The 18,999-nt window shown below is 42.0% G+C and overlaps 1 protein-coding gene across 9 annotated transcripts in view; it reads left to right on the top strand.

The window, feature by feature from the left end:
- Positions 1-18,999, top strand: part of ptprt (protein tyrosine phosphatase receptor type T) — a 293,148-nt gene that overhangs the window by 166,812 nt on the left and 107,337 nt on the right. For 5 of the 9 annotated variants that reach the window (XM_086150165.1, XM_086150164.1, XM_086150163.1 and 2 more), the window contains exon 15: positions 13,608-13,644. In XM_086150165.1, coding sequence (XP_086006291.1) covers positions 13,608-13,644 — 37 coding nt within the window. Of the gene's footprint in view, positions 1-13,607; positions 13,645-16,423; positions 16,481-18,999 lie in introns of all 9 variants that reach the window. The other 4 variants (XM_086150162.1, XM_086150160.1, XM_086150159.1 and 1 more) reach the window with 1 other exon arrangement.

Here is an 18,999-nt window from a genome sequence, read left to right as displayed (position 1 = left end):
GTGTGTGAATGAGAGGAACCTGCATGGAGCACTGAGACTACAAGTGATGTAGATGAAGAAGGTGGTAGGATTACAAGTACTCAGGGTCAACTGCCCAGAGCAATGGACAGTGAAGAAATGGAGGAGAAAAGTGTCAAGGGTCTTCTTCTTCTTTCGGCTTTTCCCGTCAGGGGTCGCCACAGCGAGTCAACTTTCTCCATCTAACCCTATTCTCTGTATCTTCCTCTCTGACACCAACTACCTTCATATCCTCTCTCACTACGTCCATAAATCTTCTCTTTGGTCTTCCTCGAGACCTCTTGCCTGGCAGCTCCAATTCCAGCATCCGTCTACCAAAATTCACTATCCCTTCTCTGTACATGACCGAACCATCTCAGTCTGGCTTCTCTGACCTTCTCTCCAAAACATCAAACATGTGCCGTCCCTCTGATAGACTCATTCCTGATCCTATCCATCCTGGTCACTCCCAAAGAGAACCTCAACATCTTGATCTCTGCAACCTCTAGTTCTGCCTGCTGTCTGGGTAATACGTGATAATAGAATATCAGCCAGAATGAAAGGAAAGGTGTGCAAGTGAGACCAGCAATGCGGTATGTTGTGGAGATATTGACAATGATTCAAAGACGGGAGGCAGAGCTGGAGGTGGCAGAGATGATGATGTTGAGGATCAGGAATTAGCCTATACGAGGGACAACACATGCTAGATGTTTTGGAGATAAGGTCAGAGAAGCTAGACTGAGGCATGTATAGAGGAGGGATAATGGATATATTGGTAGAAGGGTACTGGGTTTGGAAGTGCTTGGTAGATTTAGAGAAAGACCAGAGAGAAGATTTATTGATGTAGTTAAAGAAGGCATGAATTTTGTTGGTGTGAGAGAAGAGGATACAGAGAATAGAGTTAAATGGAAAAGGATGCGTCAGTGCTGCCACCCCTAAAGGGAAAAGCTGTAAGTGAAAGAAGAATCTTCAGCAACTAGCATAGCTTCCATGAGAACCTTTGTACAGTCTTCCTTCCTGCTGGAAATAATCCGAAAGTGTGAATTTCCTGCACGTTATAACTTCCACTATATGCCTTTTAAAGTGATTACTCAGTGATTTCACATATTTTTGTTTAATGTAGGTAGCTGTGGTTTATTTACAGCAGCAGGAGCAGGTGCGAGTGGGATTCTGAGGTGAAGAATAATTAGAAACAAAAACAATGGGATTTAAATAATTTGCATTTTTAATATTGATATAATGTCATCAATTTCCTTCTGCTTGACAATTGTAGCTGGGGAGGGGTCAAAGTAAAACTGACTTCATCCCGGAATGATCAGCTTTTAATAGAATGAAGGATTCGATTCCTCTCTGTAATCCATCACCAACATCTCCACTTGTCATGGTGACCAGTGGATCGACCAGTTTTGCGTTGTTTCTCCACGCAAACTGTCTGAATGATTTACCCTCTTCTTTCAGCATCTACACGATGTACGTTGCAGCGATATGCTGTCACTCAGGGGGGATTTGTGTTATCTTGCGTCTTCACAAAGTCCAGTAATTTGTCTAATTTATCCGCCGTCTGTTGAGCGCGGAGCATGAGGTGTGTTTCCGAGCACTGCTTGTCTGAAGCCGGGAGGGAGACGCCTCATTTACATTTTACAGGATTTTTGCTGGTTTGACGGAGTTTGATCCTGTGGATGAAACATCCGCCTGTCGGTTTCTGCATTTATTCGATAATCCTGCTATGTTAGGAAAAGGTTCTATCTCCCCTCTTTCATTTCATTTCCATCGCATGACCAGCTGTTTACTCAGGTCCGTGCATTGGTTCTCCTTTATATTGCTGGATATACAAGAGCAGAGCATAAAAGTGTTTGTACATATTAACAAACTTACAGTTAGTCTGTAAATGCTTTTAGCTACTCACTGGTATCACCAGTCCTCCACATAGACTCCTTCGCCAAAAAAGGTGTTTTCATCCTGTCGTCTGGTTCCAAGTTCTGATGGGTTTTTGTGAGTCTAGTTGCCAGATTCTCCCTTTACTTGCCTATGATTGACAGGTGACTGGTCGTAGGTTAAACACTACTTCTAGCCAAATGACATCTGGGATTGGTTTCAGCTGCCACCGCTCCCCCTAGTGCAGGAGATGTTGTATAGTCAAAGCCATAATGAATGAATGAATGAATGAATATTTGATTGATTTATCAATGCACTTTCTTCAAGCAGTCATGTCCACTGTACTTGAAACTATTACTGTACCCACTGACACATACACACACACACACATACACACACACACACACACACACACACACAGAAAGATACACGCACACACACAGGGAATCCTCCCATGTTTGAAGGTAAACGCGCAGAGATGTGAACAACAGGCCTGAGGCAGTGATTCAGTGAGGTAAAATTTGGGAGGAAGAGGAAGAGGGAAATGAGAAGACAATGATCGAGTTGAAAAAAAAAATGGTCTACTTTCAGAAAGACTTTGCAGAGATATCTGCAATATCCGTAGAGGAAAAATGTTAGAGAAATATTGTCACAGTTACCTGTTTGGTTTGTTAATTATACTTCCAAGATTCTTCTTCTTCACCTTTCGGCCTTTCCCTTCAGGGGTCGCCACAGCAAATCAGCTTTCTCCTTCTAGCCCTTTTCTCTGGATCCTCCTCTCTCACACCATCTACCTTCATATCTTCTCTCACTACGTTCATAAATCTTCTCTTTGGTCTTCCTCTAGACCTCCTGCAATATATTCACTATCCCTCCTCTGTACATGACCTCTGTACATCTCAGTCTGGCTTCTCTGACCTTCTCTCCAAAACATCTAACATATCCTCTACCTTTGATAGACCCATTCCTGATCCTAACCATCCTGGTCACTCCCAAAGAGAACCTCAACATCCCTGTGATCTCGAGCTCTGCCTCCTTTCTTTTGGTCATTGCAAGAGCTCCTCTCTTGGCACCCTGTCATATGCTCTTTCGAGGTCTACAAAAACACAATGCAGCTCCCCCTGGCCTTCTCTGTACTTCTCTATTAGCATTCTCAAAGCAAATACAGCATCTGTAGTACTCTTTCTCGGCCTGAAGCCATGCTGCTGTTCACAAATGCTGACTCCTGCTCTCGGTCTAGTTTCCACTACTCTTTCCCATAATTTCATGTATGGCTAATCAACTTTATCCCTCCATGTTTGCTGCAATTCTGCATATCCCCCTTATTCTTAAAAATAGGCACCACCACATTTTGTCTCCATTCTTCAGGCATGTTCTCACTTTCCAAGTTCCTGTTGAATAATCTAGTCAGAAACTGTACCACTGCCTTTCCTAGATACTTCCACACCTCCACAGATATATCATCAGGACCAACTACCTTTCCACTCTTCATCGTCATCAGTGCCTTCCTCACTTCACTTTTACTAATCTCTGCTACTTTGTTGTCTACAATAGTAACCTCATCTACCCGTGCCTCTCTTTCATTTTCCACATTCATCAGCTCTTCAAAGTACTCTTTCCATCTTCCCATCACTCTTCTAGCATCTGTCAATACATTTCCCTCTCTATCCTTTATCAACTGGACCTGTTGTACATCCTTTCCATCTTTATCCCTGTATTTCGCCAACCTGTATGGATCATTCTCTCCCTCCTTACTGTTCAACCAAACATACAGGTCATCGTACGCCCTTTGTTTTGCCTTTGCTATTTCTATCTTCACCTTACGTTGTACCTATACTCCTGTCTGTTCTTTTCAGTCCTCTCAGTGTCCGACTTCTTCTTTGCTAACCGCTTTCTCTGATCTGTTGTGTAGGATTAGGTGTGGATATGCCCCCGATAGAAGCACACTTAAGGCACCCATGAGACTCTTTGGGGTTCAAGTGAGCGACGGCTTCCTTCGGGTTGTCAAGTGGGTGCCCTCCTTCATGGATGTTTCGTTGATTGGCCAATGATTCCTCCAGAGGGTTCAGCAGTGAATCCCAGCATCCCAGGTTCACTCCCTAGATGCCATTAGCTCACTTGACGGCCCAAGTTGGATCCTTTCTCTGCATCCACAGCCACGGGCTCCCCTTCTCAGCAGCCCTGGAGAGGTCCTTGACTTTCTGTCTGTGGGCGTTTCCTCGTACTCCCATCTCCCTTAGTAGCCTAGATGTTGAAGTGGCAATGAAACCTCTGCAGCCTACTTCCACTGGAGGAACCTTCGTTTCCCCTGTTGCTGAGCATCTGCGGTGGGCTCAGCCTATCTCAGCTTCTTCCAGTCATAGGCCTCCTCCACTGCACCCTCCCAGGACATTGTGAGCTCTATGATGTAAACAAGCCTGAGTGAGGATGACCACAGAATGAGATCTCGTCGCAGGTTGGTGGATGCGATCTCAGCTGGGAAGCAGTGTTTCTTGTCCAGGTCTGCCAGCAGCTTCCAGTCCCATGCACTGCCCAGTTGCCCTAGGTCAGTTCTAATGGGGAGAGGCTGACTTGCCCCTCCCGCATGAATGGAGTTGGCTGTGACGGGATAATAGGGGAGGAAGAGTGTTCATGCTTGTCCGACGAGTTTCCAGCACTGCTGCAAGGCGTTTTAGTACCTGGTTGTGCCGCCAGGTATAACGGCCCTTGGTGAGGCTTGTCTTGCATCCCACTAGGATGTGCTTCAGTGTTGCTGGACTTGGACATAGAGGCCATGTAGGGTCTTCGCCATACCATTGGTTTAGAATGGAGAGGGCGGGACATTATAGGTCACCCTGATGGTAAAGCTCGCCCTGATAGCCTCCATCTCCCACAGATCTTTCCAGGAGATACTTCCGCTTCTCCACTCCTTCCCATGTTATCCACTGCCTTTCCTTCGCCTGTGACACAGCTTGTGCGCGCCTTCCTGCTTCTTCCCGCCGAACTTCCTGGATCACCAGCTTGCGTCTTTGGGCTGGATTGGCCTTGCTCCTGGCTGGTGTACTGGCCCTGAGCCCAAGACCACCCCTCCCCTCCTGAATTCGGCCCATGATGTCCCTGTGTCTGAGTGCTGAACTTCGCCTGCTCAGCTGCAGCCAGCAGGGTGCACTTCCTTACAGTTTCCAGGATGGGGGGGCGCTTGGGCTACAGATGGGTCGCTCGAGTCCAATAGCATCATCTCCAATCTGACTTTGGCGCACTGGTACTCCTCTGCCAGACTGGAAATGGGCAGGTGGAGCATCCCTTTGCTATAGAGCCCAGTACTACTGAGGCACCTGGGAAAGCCAAGCCACTTCCTTGAATATGAGTTGACCAGTATATACTTCTGCACTTCCTGCCTTCACTAACATGTCCAATGAAGTCTGCACCAATTACTACTCTGTCATCTTTGGGAATGTTCTGCATCACTTCATCTACCTCATTCCAGAACTTCTCCTTCTCCTTAAACTCACACCCACCTGCGGGGCATGGTCACTAATAACATTAAGCATCACGACTTCAATTTCCAGTTTCAGACACATACGTCTATCTGATATTCTTTTCACCTCCAAAATGTTCCTAACAAACTCCTTTAAGATAACTCCTACTCCATTTCTCTTGCTGTCAGTACCATGACCAATTCTCCACCTTTTCCTGTTATAGTCCCAATATTAAAAGTCCCTACTCCAGTCTCAGACTCTTGCCTTTGCTCTTCTCTCTCTGCTTCCGAACACGTCTTCCTCCTCTCCTTCTTTGACCTACAGTAGCCCAGTTTCCATTGGTTCCCTGACGGTCATCAGTGCCAATGGCCGTCATCGTTAACCCGGCCTTGACCAATCCGATATGATCTGGTTATTATGATTGATTCGCATGTTTGGGTATGGAAAAAGTTTTACGCCGGATGCCCTTCCTGATGCAACCCTCTGCATTTATTGAGGCTTGAGGCCTACTCAGGGAGCCACTGACCAGTGCTGCCCTAAGGCTGTATTATAACTCTTATGCAAGATAAATCATGATATTATGATCAACCAGAAAATATATAAATATATACAATTCCCTCAAAATCTACTTCAATTGTCCTCTAATTTTTATACAAAATAAACATTAGATGTAAAATTCACAAAAAAAAAGTCACAAACTTGTGACAAAAATCCTGTCAAAATTTGAAAATGATCTGCCAAATATCTGAAGGAAACAATCAAGAAATGTCTGAAGATATAAAGGAAACAGCAAAAAATGACAAGACCTCAGAATGCTCAAAGTTGGAAGTTATTCATCGCAGATGAATGACACAGATGAGTTTTTTTTATCCAGAGCAGAAGAAGATGAAAAAAGTGTGAATGCCTTTTTTTTTTTTTTTTTTTTTTAAACAGTTTGTTAAAACAGTTAAACCTTGGGAAGACAAACAGCAAGGAGGGCATTTGCAGACCAGGGGAAGATGGGAAGGAGAAAGAGTAGGAGGAGGAGGAGGAGGAGGAAGGTGACGGGGTAATAAAAGGCACACGACAAAAGAAAACTGTGCGACAAACAGAGGGTAATGGAAAAAAAATAAACATGGCCTCCCCATTGTGTAAAATAAGCAGCCAGACATCTTTATTGACAAGTAAAAAGCCTTGGGGGTTGGCCAGGGTAGTCTGCCAATCAATGTCAGTCACACACTTACTCACTCACTCACACACACACACACACACACACACACACACACACACACACACACACACACACACACACACTAACACACATGCTTAGAGTGCAGACTGGTGGGCGGTAGGAAACAAGACTGACAGAGGCAGAGATTTTACCAGCTGACACTTGAATGAAGATGTTTCAGCTGAAAATCCCCAAATGCCCATTGATTCTGTGCGTGTGTGTGTGTGTGTGTGTGTGTGTGTGTGTGTGTGTGCGCGTGTATGTGTGTGTGTGCATGTGTGAGTGTGTGTAATACTGCTTCTCAGACTAAAGGGTCACTAAGAGAAGGTGGTGGTGGTGGTAGGGGGTATTCCAATTTGTTTACTCCCAAATTTGCGGATGTTAGTTTTCATTTTAATATTTCCTTGAAAGAGCAAAAGTTGGAGGGAGAGAAAGGATCACTGAGTGAGTAAATCAGTCATTCATTATCTACTGCTTATCCTGCACTTAGGGTCGTGGGGATGCTGGAGCCTAAGCCAGCAGTCGCTGGGTGAGAAGTGGGGCTCACTGTGGACTGGTTGCCTGTCAATGGGAGGGCCACATTTAGACAAACAACCACTCAGCGGAGTAAGAGAGTGCAATGGAAATTTGTTCTTTTTTTAATAATTTTGGTGTATCCACTTAATTCAATTTAATTTTATTCTATTTGCTAATTCTAAGGACTTGGTCAGTATGTTATTTTTTATCTATAGACTCATGCATTCACACACACACACACACACACACACACACACACACACACACAAAAAAGCATGAGGGAGAGAGAGGAGAGATAATAGAAAGATGGATAAACAGAAAGAAAAAGACAGCGATCTCACCCTCACAGCAGCTGCATCTCCCAAACACACTTAGTATTCTCATCAGGATCAACAAAGTTAACTACTACACACAGACACACAGGCGCACATGCACACACACACACACACAAACATGGACAAACACACACACACACACTTGCTCTCCAGTTTCTCTATCCATAAACAACTCCTCTACTCTTCAGCCTCTCTGGATCGAGGTGAAGCAATAAATTGGCCTCACATTTATTAACTTTGCCGGAATGCCAACTGGGGTTTAGCCCATTAGCATGAGCGCAGGCCAGGCAGCAGAGGATTCGGGAGAGCTGGGCGTTTAAATGCACCATAAACAGGGAGAGTCACGCAAATGCATCACAAACATGAGCCATCCAATGGCAGGAGCCGTTCCGATATTTCCGTCGTGGCTCCTTAGCAGGTAGAGAACTTGTATGATAGAAGAGCCCACTTCCATGGGCTGCTGCATGGAAAACAGATTTTTAACCCAGATGAGTTTATTTGTTACTTGTTGAGTGTTTTTTGATTCATAGTATTTCATTACTTTAGCAGGAAATACATCTGTCACTACTTTTGTACTTTTGTACAGATGCATAGACTTGAGTGTGCGTGTGAGGTTTGATATGTGCGCGTGTATCTGCAGGACTGTGTGTGATTGTGTGTGTGTGAATGTGGATCTGTAAGTGTGAATGTGTGTGTACTCTCTTCATGAACACACGGCTGTATCCTTGTTCCCCCAGGACATCTAAATACACAAAGTGATTAAAGTTAGACAAACAAAGCCAACGTTGTTACATTTGAAAATCAAACAAGGAAGCAGAGATGAAAGGAGTTTCCCAGTAGGACCGATGTTGTCAGAGTGTGTGACAGCCGTTGGAGGGTGTGACAGCCATCGGGTGCAATCACCTTTGATAACGACAATTTTTTTGATAATGAGGGATAGGGTCGCTGGTTTTGAGGGCACAGAGTAACGAAATGTCCTGGGTGGACAGATGGAGGTAGGAATGTCAGACACCTAAGATGGAGGTGGATTGTCAGGAGGAAGCTATATATAGATGAACAGGAAGTAAAAATACAGAAAATGATGATTTACCAATATCAGTATAAACAAAAATATAATAAACATCATCACTAAAACATAAATCTGTTCCAGAATTTTTTTTTTTTTTTTTTTTTTGCATTGATGAGACACACCCAGCAAGTTAGCCTAGACCATTGATTCATAGCTTATGGGGCCACTACCATCTAAAGACATGGATTACACATCCCAATTTTTTTAACCTTGGCATGTTTGATAATTAGATATCTTTTTAAGTACAAGTGTGTATTTTAGTTCTGGACAGGACAGTCCCTGTGAACCTTGGGCCCAGGAGAAGGTGACCAGATTATAAATGCATAAAAAAGGCTAGATAAAAATGATACATAGTCTTTGACTTTAGTGGAAAATGATATTGATTTCAATTAGATTCATAAGAATAATGTGATATTAACAGTATATTGTATAATGTATTTATGGCAGTGTCTAGGGGAGGTGGATTTAGAATTCTTAACTATATCATACAGGACCTTGGAGAGGGAGAGGATGACTGAGGAATGGAGGATAAGTGTGTTGGTGCTGATTTTTGAGAACAAGGGAGACTTGCTGTAACTATACAGGAATCAAGTTGTTGAGCCATACAATGAAGTTATGGAAAAGTACTTGAAACTGAACTGAAAAGAGGATTTGTGAGCAGCAGTATGATTTCATACCAAGAAAAAGTACTCCAGATGCTGTATTTGCTTTAAGAATGTTGATTGAGAAGTACAAAGAAGGTCAGAGGGAGCTTCATTGTGCCTTTGTAGATCCACATAAAGCAAAGTACAGGTTGCTGAGAAAGGAATGGTACTGCATGAGGAAGTCTGGAGTGGCAGAGAAGTGTGTCACAGGTGGGACTGCCTCAGGGATCAGCTCTGTGCCCCCTATGGTTTGCAGTGGTGATGGACAGACTGACAGGTGAGGTTAGACATCATGGTTCTTGATGTTTTCAGATGACATTGTGATCTGTTGTGAAAGCAGGGAGCAGGTGAAGGAAAAGATATACAGGTACAGGTATGCTCTGGAAAGGAGATTAATGAAGGTTAGCGGCAGCTGAATACTTGTGTGGATGATAGCGATCCAGGTACGACAGCAAGTTACAGGGCGTAGAGATAAGAATGTGTACGATGATGAGTAATTAGGGTCAACAACCTAGAAATATAAGGTATGAAAAGAGGTGAAGAAATGCTTTGAAGCATGCTTGAATGGGTGGAGAAAAGCCAGAGTGACAGGAAAGGTGTACACAACTATGGTGAGCCCAGTGATGCTGTATGGTTTGGAGAAAGTGACATTGAGAAAAAGATAGGAAGCAGAGCTGAAGGTAGGAGAGGAGGATTTTCAGGTTCTGTTTGTGAGTGGCAAGGATGAATAGGATCAGGAATGAGTCCATCAGAGGGACGGTTTACATATACATATACATATACATATACATATACATATAAGTAATAGTGAATGTATTGGTAGAAGGATGCTGAGGTTTGGACCACCGGCAAGAGGGTCTAGAAAAAGTATATTATGGATTGAGTCAAAGAGGACATGCAGCTAGTTTCTGTGAAAGAAGAAGATGCGAACCATAAGGTTAGATGGAGGAGGAGGATTTGCAATGGAGACCCCTGAAAGGGCAGCCGACAGGAAAGGATGACATTACACTAAATATGTGACAAATTTGATATGTATGGTGAGGTGTGGAGTAAAAACGTGTGTATGTATGTGTTTGAGTGTGTATATGATGTGATGGATGATGGTTGTCACCAATGTCCAATCAAACCTATTGATTTTAATATTTCTGCTTTGACAGAGATAGAAAAATGCAAAACCAATAACATGGTCTCATGATCTCATTGATCTCAATGTTTGTGTGTGTGTTAATATCATCAGCTTGTTTTAGTTCATTTCCCGCCACATGAATCAATGCAAATAATGGTGTCAAAGCAAATTTTATTTGTCTTTCATTATTATTTTTCGGCACAAAATCCTACTCACTGATACAAGTGACCTTAATGACATTTGATTTAGAGTATATTGTATTGATTAATAAATTTTATTTATTCATATATATTAAATCAATTAACTTCTGGTGAGGTTGAGGGGTCTTCTGTGTTGTTGTTTTCTTTCTTGTATTTTCCGTCTGTTAATTGTTTTTTCACAACTCTGTGGAATTTATTTTTAAATTATCCAAATGTCAGACCTGGATAATTGCTGGCTAAAACTCTGAGAATGCTGCAATCACCATATGAATGTGTGTATGAGTGCACAGTAATTGACAAAATCTCAAATAATTATCCCTAATATATCCAAACATGGTTGCCATCAGTTAGAGTGAAAAAGGAAAAAAGGTAAAGCGGGTTGCTGAAAGTAAGGATAGGAAGGTAAACACAAAACACAAAAGAAAACAAAAAAAACAACAAAAAAACAGATGGTTAAAGTTAAAAACATTCACCCTTGAGTTGACGTATATATGCATATGTGTTTGTGTTTGTGTGCACGTATGCGTGCGTGTGGTTGTGCATTAATTCCCCCTCTCGCTCCTTCTTGGTGGCATTGTGTCTAGTTCAACCTTGAGTCCTGAGCAAGAGGGATTAGTGCAGAATCCCACCTGTTCACTGAATTAAATTCTTATGGAAAAACATCTCAATCTAGTAACCTAGCTTGTAGGTTACTACTCAAAGTGACTATCAGTTTTGTGACCACTTTTTCCTTCACGCTCCACATCTTCTCCTACTGTTCTCTCTTTTTTGAGGCTCTGGCATTTCTCAAGCTTCTCATCCTCTTTCTCCCTGTTACTGCTGTCGCTTGGAGAACAACAATCCAAGGTTCCTCTTTGGTACTTTTGTATAGCCAGGCTGACAGAAAGTTAGAGGTCTTTTGAGCCTTCTACTTTTTTGCTTTTCATCAAATAAGGGACTTTTGTCAATGATCTGGTCCTTTTAGATCTCAGTGCCACATTCAATACCATTGATCATGACATGTTAATAACAAGGCTGGAATATTTATTGACAATATGAGAATCACATTGGACTGCATCAAGTCCTGTCTATCTGTGGGATCTCGATTTGTACACCAAATCCTTTTGTGTGCACCAAGCTAAGTGACAGTGCTCTGCAAGGTTCTGTGCTTGGATCAATACATCACCCCCCTACACATAGGTAATAGTTTTGGGGAGAACTCCTTGAATATCAATTTCTATGTGGATGACACCCAGTTGCACTTCTCACTGAGACAAATTAAAGCAATGGGCTTATTAAATATGAGACATGTCTTAAGGACATAAAATTTTGGATGACAAATGTTTGTGATTAACAGTCAATCTTGCGCTCATGTGCTTTATGCAGCCACAATCAATGTCACTGTGTTGTCTTTTGGTCCAACCTTTTCAGCCAGTGCTGTGTTTGTTACAATGCCAGCTACCTCTTCAAGCTGCTACTGGTATATGATTAACGGGGGCTTGTCCATGACAGCCCCTCTGGCTTCTTCTTCATGGATTTCTGTTGCTCAAGGTACTCTGCGACCTCAAAACCAGAGACATGACAGGTCATCAAGCGGGCCCATTTTTCTGATGTATGCCTGGATGTTGTTCCTTCTTGGAGAGTGACTCTGACGCTAACTAGTCCGTGACGTCCTATTTTCAGCTTAGTGTATATTCTTGGGACGCTGGACTTAGGTTGAAACCTTCCATCCATTGTAAGGGGCTTTCTTGTCTTGATATCTGTGGCTTCCTGTTCAACTAGTGGCCAGGTTAAAAACAAGCTTGGAATGTGATCACTATGGGGGTGCTTAGTGCTGGGATCTTGTTCTTGCTATTCAGCCTCATCCTCTGAAGATAATGTATTATTACTTGATTGACCTCCATGCTGCCTCCTCATGATAGCCATTTGCCTGTATGATCCCCAGATAATTCCATGGATCAAGGAAAAGTAAAATAAAATAAAACCAATTAAATTCAAAATACTTTCAAGCCCAGATGCGGTATCTGAGAGCACCTGCTTTGAGAGTGTTCCAAGTCGGGTTCAAGAACAAGGCCCTCCCTATTATTTGAATGCAAAGCAGCTTTTCTCAGAGGATCTGACAATTTCATTGATGTCATTCACCTTTAATGTTTGCTGAAGTTACATTATCATTTGCTTGCCGTTTTGAACTTTTATCTTTGAAAGTTTTTGTGGGAAGGGTCTAAAATGTTGTCCACTAATAAAGACAAGACAAAAAATGTTTTCTCTATTTTACATCTAAAGGACAAGGGCCACTACTTTAAGGACAGCAATATCTATATTCTGGCCAGAGGAGATCAGTAAATTGAGAGAGTAGGCCATCTTTGTCAAACTGGAGACCTTCACTCTAGGGTGTTTTCCAACCATTTGACTCCATATAGTTGGGCACTTGGGAGTTCTGTCCCTAGACAGACCAACACACATATACCCGGAGATCGATCTGCACTCTGCAACTCTGCAACAAAGTAGTCATTTTCTGGGAGAATTTATATTTAACATTGAATCAAGTCTCAGTCAATTCAGACCAAGTTTAAAAGTCTCTGCTTAAAGTTTACACATCAGCAGTCTGACATAACGTGCTTGGAAAATCTTTGCTTCTTTCAAAGCGATCCTCACCTCTGTTCATTTTCCTCCTACACGTCCACTTGCTTTGGCTCAATACACCTATATTGTTACAATTGTTTTACAACATCATACTGGTAATCCTGTCCTTGTTTTGTTTCCATAAGATAAATACAATCCATAACGGGAACAACCTTCAACATCTGATTTTAATGCTCTCTGTGAATGCGCAAAGAAATGAGGTCTGGACATGTTTATTCAGTTAATTTCTTTGGAATGAATGGATGGAGAGTTCAGCGTCCTCCATTGTGCGTAGAGTGTGTGTCTCTTCTCTGATGGGCTGTGTATCCGGCACCACCCAGAGCTCGGTTTGAGGCCAATTTACCAATTGCACTATCCGGGGAGGGAATTTAATGAGGAAGCACACATTAGGTTCAGGAAACAGCAGGGATTAAAGAGGTTATCGAACATCAAACATTATTCCCGGTTAATTAATTTTTTTCTTAATATTGTGTATGACCGGTGTCAACACAAACTTAATATCTAATCCGGTCTGACAAGTTAATCTAAAGTCTCTTCCTCTTCTCTCCGTTACAGGAAACCAAAATCAACTGTGTCCGCCTGGCGAAAAAAGGTACGAGCACCCTTCCATCACCGTCATGTGACTGCTAGCTTGATCCAGGTCGAACGTTTCGGATCGGTGTGTGATATTATCTCTGATCATGTCGCTAATGGCCAAAGCACACTCAACACACACCGTCCCTAAAGAGGCAAGTGCTGTCGTCGGGTCCAGGAGCCCCCCTGCCCAGTCACCCTGCACGGCTCCTCCTACTCCTCCTCCTCCCTTTCTCCAGAATCTTTCTCCCTCATCGCTCTTTTTGCCCGCACCCGCACCTTTGTCCACTTCATCCGGCAAACATCAGGGTACATCGGCTCGGGATTGACCTCCACCTTTGACCGCAACAGGTGGACATGACATGTCACTTCATTGGCTTCTCCTCCATGCCTCCTTCCTTTGTTTTGCTTCTTAGCTCCGGCGGATTCCCACATCCGCACTTTGCAAGTTCCTTGTCATCGTTTTTTTTTTTTTTTTTTTTTAATGTCTTTGTATTTTTTCCATTAATTACATTTCCTTCTGCATCAAATACATCAGATTTCCCTCACCTCCCTTTCACTTCTCCTCTTCTCTTTTCTGCGGCTGCACCCGGCACTTATCGTTCATTTCTTTTCGCACTTTTCTGCTTCGTGCCACTGTCTTATTTCTTTTTTTCAGATCCATCCATTTCTATCTGTATGTTTCTGAGTGGGATGCGCAGTGGGTGGAGGTCCGCAGTACATTTGACACTGCTGTCTGTCGTCAGTGCACAAGTGTGTGTGTGTTTGTGTGTGCCCGTCTGGTGTTTATTTAAACTTTGTGGCTGGCTTTCATTATATGCTCATTTTTTTCTTTAACATTGAAAAAAAAAAAGTTAACATCACAAAGTAAACTTAAAAGTTTTTGATAGGTGATGGAGATAATGCAGATGGTAGATTTTGCTAACTCCAGTGGCTTTTTGTCATCTTGGTTCCCAATGAAGTAGCAATGGATCTGCCAGCCCACCTGGTGCAGTTGCTAGGATTCCTATTTGTGTCAAAATAAAAGGATGGGATTTTGGGGTTGATTGAATTTTCCATCCTCCTTCAATCGCATCTTTAACCTTCCAATAACACCAAACCAAACCCAAAAGACCTAAAATGTTGAATTTTGAGTTACAGTATAATGTTGAACCCGAATCAAAAAAAAAAAATTAGAATCATAATATGTATATATATTTATATATATCCAGACAATTGCAATTGCACAGGATGAAAGCTCTTCATTAAACGGGAAAATGATATGCAGAAAATTCCAGTCCCTTTTTAAGTTCAATATATTTTAATATATTTTGATATGGCACTTGTTGTTGTCTGAAGGTTTGAGTATCCAAATGTTGAAAATAATTTCTAACTGCTGATACAGAACCTCCAGAACATTAGACAACAGGAAGACAGATTTGATTACTTCCCCAGAGACCTAGTCGATTTCAATTATTGAAGTGAAAGCAAAAAGTCAAAAGATTTGAGAAAAATAAAAACCAGAACCCCATTCAAGACCTTGGTTAAAATCTGAAAAGTGTTCTAAAGAAAATGAGCAGAAGAACCTTAGCTAGGGTAGATCATATTCAAAAAGAAGGAGGAATGGAAAAAAATAAAAACATTAAACCCCATATTCATGCTGTTATGCCTGTGCCTGATGGAGTTTCCAGGACTGTTTAATTACACATTAAATACATTTCAAACTCTGCATGGGATTTCTCCCCCACCTTTGATCCACTCATCTTCGTCCTAGGCTGCGGTCTCTAGAAACCGATCTGATCTAAGCCAGAGGTCATTGACCCACCTCTTGCTGGCTGAGGATGACGAGATGAAAGTCCTCACGTACCCAAGGTTAGAAGCAAAGCCATGGGATTTCTGTGATTCTCCAAATAATCCAGTTCCAGTTGTGTTGATGAAATGATTGATGCAGTTAAAGAACCTGTGAAAAGCTGGTTCTCCTGCTCAAACATCTGTAGAACAGACGATATTTATCCCTCCCTGGAAAGGACAGTGGAAGAGGATTAGATCAAGTTATGCAGGATCGTTTGTTTATAACATCAATTACCTGCACTTGAGCTCACTTTGATTTAATTTAATTTAATTTAATTTAATTTAATTTAATTTAATTTAATTTAATTTAATCTAGGTTAATTTAATTTAATTTAATTTAATTTAATGTTTCATTCATGTTATTTTGTGTTTTATCTTATTTCATCTTATCTTATTTTATTATTATATATTTTGTAACTTGCTGAGCCACAAAGTTTCACTCTCATCTCTCTTTCAAAACCATCACTCCAATATTATCCATAAAATATTTTTTTTTTCACCCCCCCTCCTCCCTCCACACACACACACACACACACACACACACACACACACACTCACACTCACACACATACATTATACAACCCAGAACCAATCGTCACAGCGCTAGCGTGTACCCTGACCCTGATCGGCATCCTCAGCGGCGGTGGCATTGGCCTGACGACGGGTCGGTGGAGGACATCCGTAACAGCTCTCCCCCAAGTCTTTTAGCCCCCCCTGCAGCCATTCCAATCTTAAGTGTTCTAGTGTTCTCTCTCACCACTGCTGTTTCTCTCCTCAAAGACAGAATGTGAGCTCTAATCATTGATGAAATGGAAAGAAAAAAAAAAAAAAGTATCTTTTTCTTAGACCTTTTCTTTCTTTTTTCGTTGTTTGTTATTTTCTCTCTCTCTCTCTCTTTCTCTCTCTCTCTGTTTCTCTCCTCTCTTTTTTCATGCTTTCCGGCGGGGACGTGCGGCCCTTGGCCTTAGTGGTAATAGGTAGGGGACAAATAACAACGCCGTACATTCTAGTCATCCCAAGCGAAGGTGATTATTGCTTTATAGGCAGAATATTTTCTTCCCTATGTTTATATTTTTCCCATCACCGAACCTTGACCATCAGCACAATGCGCACACCCTGTATTTTCTTCTTTTATTCTCTTTGCCCCCGGCCCCTCCCTGCTTTGTACCTTTCCTACTTCTGTTCATTGTGTTTTTCGCTTTATTGCAATTGCCATTTCTTTAACCTTCTCATCATCGCTATTTTGCAGCATTTGTTTGCACGCCCATCTCGCTTCCGTCAGCCTTACCTCTTCTGTCTTTACGTCTTGCATGTGCACATGCACTTGCACACGCATACATGCAGCCTGCATGGAAACTGCAACGTTTTCATGCATGGTTACCGGTCCTTGCCGACATGAGACTTTCATTTCTTCATTCCTCACGATGAATTTTTAGATGTATAAACAAACACACACAAAAAAAACAAACACATCAAACCTTTATATAATCCAACCTGTAAGCTGCAGTTATTTAGCTCTTATCTGTACTGCTTGGTCTGTTTCTGTGTAATTGACGCTGGCACAGTGAAAATCAAACCAAAAAGGTGGATGGGGCAGGATCAGGTGGAGGATATTTGAAAAGTGTTGGTGTTGAGTTCTTTATGTTGCTGTCTCGCGCCCGCAAAACATTCCTTCGGTGCAACACTTCAACACTTTCCCGATTCAAAACCTTGTCCTTGACTAGAAACTCTTTGAAATGTGCCTTTCAGAGAACCCGGGACTGTGTAGACCCTGCCGGCTGATCACAACAGATGCCGGTATAACTTTTGTGTATAACAGCACCTGTGCTTCTTTGTGTTTCATACTTGATAATGGTGCAGAGTTACCCAGGTATCATGCCTACAGAAAGTGATAGAATGTGGTAACATTGAAAAACATTATTTATACATATTTATACACATTTATAAATATGTGTCTGTATTTATAGTGTTTTGATCCAACTTGTACTTTCTAGCTCGGCGACTCAGCGATAATTTTCAGCACTGAACATATTGAAGTGTGTGGAGGTATGAGGCAAGCCGAAAGAAGTGTCCGCTCTCTTGTTGGGCATTTTGGCCAATCAGTTGCTGAAATTTTTAAAGAAGTTAACGTTATTTTGGCAATTTTCTCAAACACGGGTGATTGACTTCTACACAAATCTAAGTTATATTTTATGTAATTCTTTATTTGAACAGAACTGAAAAATCCAAATAATTTAAAAAATAAAAAAAATGAAGTCTTCATGGAAAAGCTCAAGTCCAGGTCCTTTGCTAAGCAGTGAAACTGTTAATATCAGAAGCGGTAACCCCTTTGAGCCTCCCGTGACACCTCTGCCTGCTATTTCATTTTGTTTTTTCCACCATCTTTCCTCATGAGAGCTTGCTCTTAAACCATTAGCTGCAATTCACAAAGCGTTTTGAAATAACAATGGCTTTTTATTCACCTACGGCAAGTATCAATTATCAGAAATACATGATGACAATTACCGTCTTGCCGATGCCTGAGAGAGAAGAATTCTTTAATGGATAGTAATATTTCATATTAGTTGAGTTAATCAACTGGCGATGACATAAAACGTATGTTTTCCGCTTTAAACCATATCTAATTCTTAGTATTGTAGTGTTTGACACAGCCAGGCTCACCGCAGTCCAGTCCTTCCTTTTATTTTTATATGTTTTTTCTTAAACAGAGGAGCGTTGTTTACCGTCTAAAATGTCTGTGTTTATCCAGTCAGGGGTTCTATTGCTGCGCAGCCACATGTAATCATTTAGCCTCTTAGTCAGCCAAATGATAGTCAAAAAGCCCATCAACAGGGGGCAAAACTGATTATTTGTCAATAATCAAATAATCAAATAAGTCCTTGTGGACACAATAAGATTTATTGTCCAAAGGGAAATTAAGGTACTACAACATCCAGGCTTGAAAGAATAGAGTGAGTTGTTATTATTTAGTTATTGGAATGCTGATGAAAATGCAGCCTCGAGGTGGCATGGGTTGGTGTCTCCCTAAGCCGGTCCCAGGCCTAGATAAATGCAAAGGGTTGCGTCAGGAAGGGCATGCGGCATAAAAGTTTGCCAAAACCAAACATGCCAATCGAACCCAATAACCAGATCATATCGGATCAGTCTAGGCCCGAGTTAGCAATGGATCTACTTATGACCTACAGGGTACCAATGGAAACTGGGCTACTATAGATCAAAGAAGGAGAGGAAGAAGGCTTGTTCGGAAACAGAGAGAGACAAGAGAAAAGGCAAGAGTGTGGGACTGAGAGTGGGACTTTGAATATCGGGACTATGACAGGAAAAGGTAGAGAGTTGGTTGACATGATGCAGAGAAAGAAGGTGGATAAACTGTGTGTCCAGGAGACCAGGTGGAAAGGTAGTAAGGCGCGAAGCTTAGGAGCAGCTTTTAAGTTGTACTTCTATGACAATGACAGGAGGAGAAATGGTGCAGGAGTTATCTTGTAAGAGGAGTTTTTAGGAATGTTCTAGAGGTGAAAAGACTGTCAGATAGACTTCTGAGTCT

The sequence above is a fragment of the Fistularia commersonii genome, chromosome 7 (genome assembly GCF_037954325.1).
Source record: "Fistularia commersonii isolate RoL2024-O1a breed Wild chromosome 7, RoL_Fcom_v1.0, whole genome shotgun sequence".
Classification (NCBI taxonomy): Eukaryota; Metazoa; Chordata; class Actinopteri; order Syngnathiformes; family Fistulariidae; genus Fistularia; species Fistularia commersonii.
Note: the sequence above shows the minus strand (reverse complement) of the source record. Positions and strands in the feature narration are given on the sequence as shown.